General features: G+C 41.0%; 1 protein-coding gene across 3 annotated transcripts; it reads right to left on the bottom strand.

The window, feature by feature from the left end:
- Positions 1-280: 280 nt before the first annotated feature.
- On the bottom strand, positions 281-3597 carry LOC134037917 (E3 ubiquitin-protein ligase TRIM21-like). 3 transcript variants are annotated; one of them, XR_009932601.1, is made up of 3 exons: positions 3194-3597; positions 1125-2890; positions 281-1066 (listed from the first exon to the last, which is right to left on the bottom strand). XR_009932601.1 is itself a non-coding variant. In XM_062483485.1 (2 exons), the coding sequence occupies exon 2, from the start codon at positions 2886-2888 to the stop codon at positions 1224-1226; it is 1665 nt and encodes a 554-aa protein (XP_062339469.1). In that variant the 5' UTR covers positions 2889-2890; positions 3194-3597; the 3' UTR covers positions 281-1223. The 3 variants fall into 3 exon arrangements, 1 of the variants encoding a protein (XP_062339469.1); XR_009932602.1 differs by having other exon boundaries at positions 1125-3597; XM_062483485.1 differs by having other exon boundaries at positions 281-2890.
- Between the last annotated feature and the right edge of the window lie 5480 nt (positions 3598-9077).

Here is a 9077-nt window from a genome sequence, read left to right as displayed (position 1 = left end):
ACAAACACCTACATATCAGTTATTTGAGCCCTGGCATAAAATTACCAGCTAACATGATTCATAAATCATATCATCAGCACATGGGAAAGTGTGAGCGAGTTCTAGTCAAATGAAATCACTTACAATACTTTTGGCCACGACTGTACATTCTCTTGCTTTATGCTATATCTGTGCAATAGCACCAGAGGGAAGTGTTGATTGTACCATATTAATGTATCTTGTGACGTGTGTGTGTGTCTGTGTAAGATAAATTTATCAAGTAATGCACAGGTTCAGTAAAGTCAAGGAAGTTTTATTACTTGCGGCCAGCTGCAAGGAGACAAAAAGCCATGGTGGTACAAAGTTTTTCTGCTAGCTTGTCTGCTATAGCTAACCATTTAAACAACACTGCTCTCAACAGTCATTGGTTCATACAAAGACATGCAACTGTCACATAGCTCTTCTTTCATTGGCTGTCTCCCTTACATAGATCTTGCGCGCATGTGCATGTGTGCGTCTTGAAGTGACCCTGCTTAAGCTAACTAAATGACATTCTCAGATAAGATAAGGATCTTCCTGTTTACCTAAGCCGAGTGTTCCCCAGAGTTCATGTTGGGGGTGGCCTCTCTCTGCCCACAAGGAATGCTAAACACAGTATCATTTTATACAGAATAAAAGGTTACATCTTCAACTTTTCTGACAGTCTGACAGTGAGCGACAATAATACAGATTTTCAACAGCCGACAGGAGAGAACATTTACTTCAGACTTTAAGATTAGAATGACAACAAAAGGAGTCAGGAGTGTCTTATCAAGACTCTGATCTTCACTGTATACGTTAAAAGAAAGAGGAAGAAGAGATGAGGAAGAGACAACTCAGATGGAGGTACTGAGAACAAAGACCTGACGTGTCCCCTCTGGTGGACAGAGGAGGACGATCAGTAGATCCAGGATTGACCTTGCTGACCTCTGACCTTATGATGAACCTAAGAGGTGTGTTATACAAGCAGAAAAAGGGTTGTACAAAGGCAACACTGACGTAATCTAATGATTGATTACAGTAACATATCAGAGATGAACATTCATAAATCTGTCATTCATTCACAATATACACAATTAAATATTTTTGTAATTTCTTTACGTTTTTTCTTTTCTTTGTTCATTAGTCATAGCATTCATTGTAGAGATACACAACTCTTGCTTGCAATATTCTTTAAACTCTTGCTTGCAATATTCTTTAAACAATCAGTGGAATGTATTACTTTTTGTATGTACAGACTTTTTGTGTGTGACAGGAGTGATGATCAGAGGGGAAAGGTTTTTACCTCCATCATTCACACAGGGACAGAAATATGGATAGAGTTTCTTTGTGAAGATGCAGCCAGTGAAAGAGTAGATATGAGACCTGGCATCTACATCATAAAAGGAGACCAGACCCTCCTCATAGTCCACAAACACCCCCACCTTCTGGGGCTTCTGTCTCAGGGAGAGAAGTAAAAATGGGGTAGCATTAGCCTCGTACAAATCTCCATTCCTCAGCCATATAGTCCAGTATCCATCCTCAGGAATGAGTCTAATCTTCCTTTTCCTGTTGATGGACTCTCTGACCACTCCCAGATCCCACTTAGTCTTCCCCTCAACCTGCACCTCATAGTAGAACCTCCCTGAGGAGAAGCCCTGCTTTCCCAGGACACTGGGACAATGATCAAACCTCTCTGGATTGTCAGGGAGATCCTGCTTTATGTCTCCATCTCTCACTTGTTTCCCATCCTCAGAGAGGATTAGACGTGGATGTGCTGTATCAGGGTCCAGAGTCACATCCACTGCATACTGCTGAATCCTCTTCAGCTTGACTTCAGGCAGCTTCTCCATCTCTTTATTGAGTGTCTCCTCCAGCTGAGACACAGCTCTCCTCACTGCCCCCACACTCAGACCACTGTGGACACTGATCTCAGACCAGTCCTTGGTGTGTGGAGGGGTGCTCAGGGATGGGAAGCTCTGGAGCAGGTGGAGGTGGTCCTCAGTGTGTGAGAGCTGCTCCAGCTCAGTGCTTCTCTTCAGCTCAGTGATCTCCTGCCCCAGATCTTTAATCAACCCTTCAGCCTGTTTCTCTGCTGCTTTCTGCTTCTCCTCAATCACCCCAATGAGCTCAGCCTGGCTTCTCTCAATGGAGCACACCAGAGCAGTGAAGACCTGAACACTATCTGATATCTCTCTCTCTGCATCTCTCTTGAAGGTCTCTACTGAGAGTTTGAGCTCCTGAACCTTCCTAAATCTCTCTTCCATCATCTGCTTCATCTCAACCATTACCTGTGTCAGTTCTAACTTCCTCTGTTCATACGCCTCTTCTAAAGTTATAAAGAAATGGGTTTTGTGATCTGTTCTCATGCACGTGACACAAACACACATTTGATCTTTCCTACAGAAGAGTTCTAACAGTTTGTCATGCTTCTGACACATCCTGTCCTCCAGGTTCTCCACAGGGTCGATCATCTTGTGTTTCTTCAAGGCTGCAACTCTCTGATGAGGCTCCAGGTGAGTCTCACAGTAAGAGGCCAGACACCCCAGACAGGACTTCAGGGCCTTGAGCTTGGTACCTGTACAGATGTCACATGACACTTCAGATTTAGTAGGATGCAGGTCTGGACTGATGGTAGCTTTCAGTGGCTCTGACTTCCTGAACTGAGTAGCCATCTCCGAGACAAAAGTATTGACATAGAGATCTGGTTTCTTATCAAAAGTCATTTTACACATAGGACATTGACACAGGTCACTGTTGTCCCAGTACTTGGTGATACAGGCCTTGCAGAAGTTGTGTTCACATGAAGTTGTAACAGGATCAGTGAACACATCCAGACAGATAGAACACAGGAACTGATCTTCAGACAGGAGACTGCTGCAGGAAGCCATTTCTAGAATAAGACCAGAAGTTAAATTGTGAATCTTGTCAACCTATGAACTCAACAAAACGGTATAAAGGTATATTGAATTGTACTTTAACAAACAGGAATGACCTACAGAAATAATACAATGCATAATTACTACATGAAACATTTCATTAATTTAGCAGGTCCAAAGCGAGGTACAAACAGTCAAAAAAAAGTGAAAAAACAGCAGAATATCAAGGATCAGAAGAGCCTAGTTCTACGGTCTTTCAAACATCAGTCAAGCAACCGTCTGTATTTACTAGTCACATCATAATTGGATGTTTTCACCTGTTGGTACTTATGTTGGGCCGTTTTCTATAATCTTTGTGTATAAAATAACCAAAACACTTAAACTAAAGTAGTACGTTTTTTCCTGAGTTTAGAATCTCTTTAGTTTCGTTTCAGGGAGATCATAAGAGGCTCCTCCCCTCCCAGTCCTCTGCCCTGAACAAAGTTAACCTTTTCATCACTGAATATTATCTAGCAGCTGAACAGGAAGGGTTTTATTACTTCAAAGCTACTGAAAACCAAACATTACAGTGGGTCCCTCTAACTTTAAACAAATACTGCTGAATAATTAAGGTCTTTAAGCAGAAAATGATACAGTATTGTGGCAGTACGGTAGTGTATACTGATCCTGAGACATTCTCAAACATTGTCAATATTCTACACATTGAGCTAACCCAATGGGGTAAAACACTGCAGCGTGTATACCTTCAAATACTGATGCTCTTTACAACATGCAACCTTGAATGTCTTCTTTGTTACCCAACTTGTCACAGTGTGGGTGCAGGGGTAGGACCCAAACATAGGCAGGATCAGGAACAAAGGTGTTTTATTTTAAACGAGGGACAACACAGAGGTACTCACACGATGATGAGAACACGACACAGGGAGCAAACAGATATACAGGGCAGGTGATTAGACAATGGACAACAGCTGGGGGATTGAAACGAGAAACAGGAGGTGCAGGGAGCCAGGAGAGACAGAAAAGACCAGGACCGGAACATACCCAGGGAGACACTGAACACTAGGGCACTCACTCACTCTCTCTCTTGACAAGAACACTGGGGGCACGGCCACGGCCATGACACATCTCCCCCCTCTCTGTAGATCTGAATTCAATAACACTCCTAAATAGTTGGAGAGACACATTCCTGACTCTGCCATCCCCTCTGTACAGTACAGTATGTGCCCTAGCAGCATTTTTCCATGGTGACCAGGACTGATGTGTAGGATTCCTGTTCAGGAGTAACACCTCATGCTGGGGGACACTGGAGAGATCCTAGCAGGGGAGGAATAAGAGGCTCCAGGTGAGTCTCTTATTATTGTCACTCTCGGTCTGACCCAGCCTCATACCCTGCAGCCCATAGGGAACACAGTACACCAGCTGGTTCTCAATGGAGCTTCTCATTAGGCAGACCCTCCAGGAATTCACAATGTTGCGATCGCACCAATTCACGCGAATTCAACGATTCCCCGCGAATTCAGCGCAACGTTGCAATTTTAACCAATCACCGCAATTTTCCCGCAACTTTGACCAATCATCGTCGTCTCCCACAACTCTCTCCAGTAGGGGTTAAATCCAGTGTTGCGCCTGAACGCGTTCATTGAACGAAAGTTCATGAACTCTTTGATAATTTTGGTGAACGTGAACTGAACGTACTGTATTACTGCCTGATGAACGATACTTTGAACGCGTTCATTCTGGTGTCTGTCTCTTTCACTCTTTTTAATTTCGTTCAATAAGTTGCCAGATTTCTAGAGACTTCCAGGCGAAAAACACACCGTTAACAGTCCTGTATCCAGGGTTGCCTAACCAGTCAATTGCTGCGTGTGCTTTCTTCTACTGTCTATGCCTGGCAAGCGTGAGAGCGCCGAGTTGCGAAGAGGCCGAGAGCGGTATTGCAGACAGATAGAGATTTCAATCTTTTTTGTTAAAAAAAGGGAGATTCCTCCGTTCAATGCATGCGAATGTAAATCCTGGTTGGATAAGGATTAAAAATGGGATATGATGAAAATTGGCATGTTGGTAAGGTTATTTAGGGGACCATTTCTCAATGGTTTTATTCTTTGATGAATGTTTGTTAATTACTTAATTTAAAAATATCATATCATATCGGCCCCAAGTGCGCCGGCCCAACGGGCATTTGCCCGGTATAGGCCGTAAGGTGAACCCTGTTATCGTTTCAACCCGCTCCACAGTCTGGCATCTACACAATCTTTATCTCAGTCCTGCTAAGCTACCAAAAAAAAGTTTGTAGCTGAAATTCCAGTCGATTGTCGATGCGTCTATGTTTTATGCAGAACTAGTTTCTTCAGAGCGTAATAGGATTTTGGTGGCACGGTTCGACACGTGATCCTTCTACACCAATAAGGTAGCTGCTTTTTGTCAACATGGATGGATATGGTTGTCAAATAGAGGATGGGACCTTGCACGTTAGTGTTTCCTATGTTTATTTTGCCGTGGCGGCCCGCCACGACTACATTTATGCCGCCATGGTATCAGAAATAGGGCTGTACAAAATTTTAGGACGTCTATGTGATTGTTAGAGTGCATGTCGGAGAATAGCACGCGCTTCACGCCGAAGTTGAGATTGTGCGTCTTTGAGAAGTCGTATAGCTAACTTGTCAGTTAATTTAAGACTGTTATTGTATTAGTCTATATTCTTGCTAATTTAAATGAAGTTAACTGGTGATCTGTATTATTCCCCTGCTAGCTAAATTGCACATGTCTGTTGATTCGATAGCGATTGCTGCCTTTGCTTACGTTTGTATTTTCGGTGCATTACTATGCAGAAGTAGTTTTAATTAATAAATAGTGGGTTTATTGTTATTATTTGCTACAGAATGCTTAGCCTATCAAGCTCAAATCAGTACACAAACAGTGTACATGCTTTCGAGTACCTTAATCGATAGGCTACTGACCAACGTCAATTATTAATACGTCAATTAATAATTGGCAGCATTTATGCCATTTAGAACATACTTTGAGTGGAAGGTCTCTAAGTAGCCTAACCTTATTGCTTTAGTGGAAATAGTACGAAAATATGTGCAATATTACATTAGTTATAAAACTAGGCTATTACATTAACCTGGGGGGGGGGACAGACAGACAGACTTATGTCGTTGTTGTAACATTCATTTACTCATTCTTTCACAAATGAAAACACTGATCAACCATAAAAACAATCGTAATGAAAAATATGAAATATGATATATAAAACTGTACAAAACAGAGTAAGGAATAACAGATTAAGGACACTCAGTCCTCACTGTCAGTGTCAGGACAGTTATCTTCCAGTTCCTCAGTTTCTTTTGTGTTGGCACAATTACAACAACGACATAAGTCTGTGCAACACAGTCCTGCAGAAAAACATGAACATCTGCCTGTCTCACACGCACTTTTGCAGCCGCAGTGTATCACATGCAAAACACTGTCAGGGGCCGAATTTCTGTTACGTGCAAGGTCCCATCCACTATTTGCCAAACATATCCATCCATGTTGACAAAAAGCAGCTACCTTATTGGTGTAGAACGATCACGTGTCAAACCGTGCCACCAAAATACTATTACGCTCTGAAGAAAGTAGTTCTATATAAAACATAGACGCAACGATAATCGACTGGAATTTCAGCGATGAACTTTTTTTTGGTAGCTTAGCACAAATATTATTAAGTTCTCAAATCCATTACCTAGGAGATTAGAAAACAATAAGTATATTGTTATTAATGCTGGTAAACTATAAAGCACTCTGTGAAATCAACAATGAATAGCAATATAAGAATTGGACATTAAAAAAATATTTATCTCGGAGGCAACATTGAATGTTGATTTTTGAATGAGGGAGTTCACACATGCGCAGTGGTTGTAGCACTTTGCTTCTCCCAACGGTCCCTGCCGCGAAAACTAGAGAACAATGGAGTTTTCAAAGGAGGAGCTGCTCCAGAAGTTGAAGGATGCCGGTTTTATTCTGACTGAAGAAGAAACACAAAGGGTCAGAGGTAATGTTGATGTTAAAGGGAGTCAGGTGGCTGAGCGGTGAGGGAATCGGGCTAGTAATCCGAAGGTTGCCAGTTCGATTCCCGGTCATGCAAACTGACGCTGTGTCCTTGGGCAAGACACTTCACCCTACTTGCCTCGGGGGAATGTCCCTGTACTTACTGTAAGTCGCTCTGGATAAGAGCGTCTGCTAAATGACTAAATGTAAATGTAAATTCCTGACATTCCTTAGATAGCAACGCGCTCAGGGAGAATATTATACGCTTTGCCTTCCCGGCCGGTTAAAATCAATGCTAAATAAGTTATTTTTTCGACGAAAAAATAACTTATTTAGCATTGAGCAACAAAACACAGAAGCAACAAAACAACAACAAAACACAACAACAAAGCAACAAAACACAGAAGGCAGGTGTTTAATAGTCTTTGTAATCTTTTTATTGTTTACCAAACTAGCTAGCACTAGCTATCGAACGAGTGAAAACTCGAAGAGAATAGACAAATCGTAGAGTATAGGCTAAATTGTTTTAAATAGTCCTAAATACAAAACTTGCCATACTAACAAAGGGGTTTGTATATTACGTCTTAGAAAAACTACCTCTTACCTTTACTCTATCTTTATGTGACAATCATATATTTTGATCAGTTTGCTCTGTCATGCACTGTAATATTATATTAATTTAAGTCCAAATATATGTTTGTGCACGGATTCAATTACACTTATAATGCAGCACAACAAGGATAGGTAATTCAAAACTATTTGTTTATAATTCTTTATTGTATACATACTATAGTATGACTACATACATCCCTGGAACTCAATTAGAACTGCATGCACTATGCTATATACCGTAATGTAGGGATGGGCGAACGATGCCTTGTGAAGCTTTGGTGGTTTCTTCCGGATTGTGCCGGCCCAAAGAGCCGAACTATCGGCGCATTGAAAATGAACAGCGTCATATAGCCGCCGTTTAAATTGGCTGAATGAGGCGTAGTGGTTGTCTCCGACGGTAGACTACCCTACGTTATTTAATATTTTAATTAAGGCTACATGTGTTCATTTTTATCTGATATTAGTGCTCACACATTAAAATGTTGTGATACATCTGTAGGCCGTTAGAATTATGTCATTTTCTCACAGTAAAAGTTAAAGAATATCTTCCGAGATTCGCGGCACTGAGGCGCGAACTCGGGTATACAGACTCTCATAATCAATACGTTGTCATACAACGCTTTAACCAGCTACACCACCAAAAAAGCCGTTACTTATCGATGCGGGTGGACGGACTTTATACGATACGGTTTTTATATAAATTGAACTAGATTACACTGATTTTTTCTTATTCTTAACATTTGTGATATGTAGGCCGATTGTGAACTGGGGGGACTTTATTTTTACTAATTATTATTACTGTTGACAATGTTGACGAATCATCAACATTTGTTTTCTGTGCACTGTATAGACCTACCTAGTCCTATCATGTTACGTTTCATTTCAATAAAATAACACAACACTCAAGTGCACGGATTTATAATTATACAATACGGATTTGGCTAAATAATAATGACTGATGGAAGAAACTCGAGCGATGCCTGGTGCTGCTTCTCTGGCAATGTGAGATTTGTCTTTAACAAGAAGCAGTGGCTTTGTTCCTTCTATGGCTCTGGTTCAGAAGAGCGGCAAAACTTCGAACCAGTTCGTGACGTTTGAAGCATTGAACGTCATCTATCACGTGGTTTCGTAATTTGATACAAGCTCCAAAACACTTTTTCGAAACTGTGCGTATTGGTTTTGCGACACAAGCATCGATGCGTCAGTGCCATACGTCCCATCCCTACCGTAATGCCGTCTGCATATGGGTTTCATAAAAAGTGTTACATTTTATAAAATAAATTGGCAGTGGCTGAACAATGTAACAGAGGTTGACATAATTGCTGCATCTTGACAACTCCTGAATGGTCCTAAACACATTTGCTACACCTGTAAAAGAGTAGGGAAAATGTATGACAGTGTAACCAATTAGTTATATTTGTACAACATAAAAAATATGTTTACAAGTGTGTATATATTAAATTACGAACCGATTTCAGAACTGATTTTATGAAACGATTTCAGAAATGATTTTATGAAATGATTTCAGAAATGATTTTATGAAACGATTTCAGAACTGAT

This window comes from Osmerus eperlanus, chromosome 17 (assembly GCF_963692335.1).
Source record: "Osmerus eperlanus chromosome 17, fOsmEpe2.1, whole genome shotgun sequence".
In the NCBI taxonomy this organism is placed as follows: domain Eukaryota; kingdom Metazoa; phylum Chordata; class Actinopteri; order Osmeriformes; family Osmeridae; genus Osmerus; species Osmerus eperlanus.
This window is presented reverse-complemented; position numbering and strand designations above follow the sequence as displayed.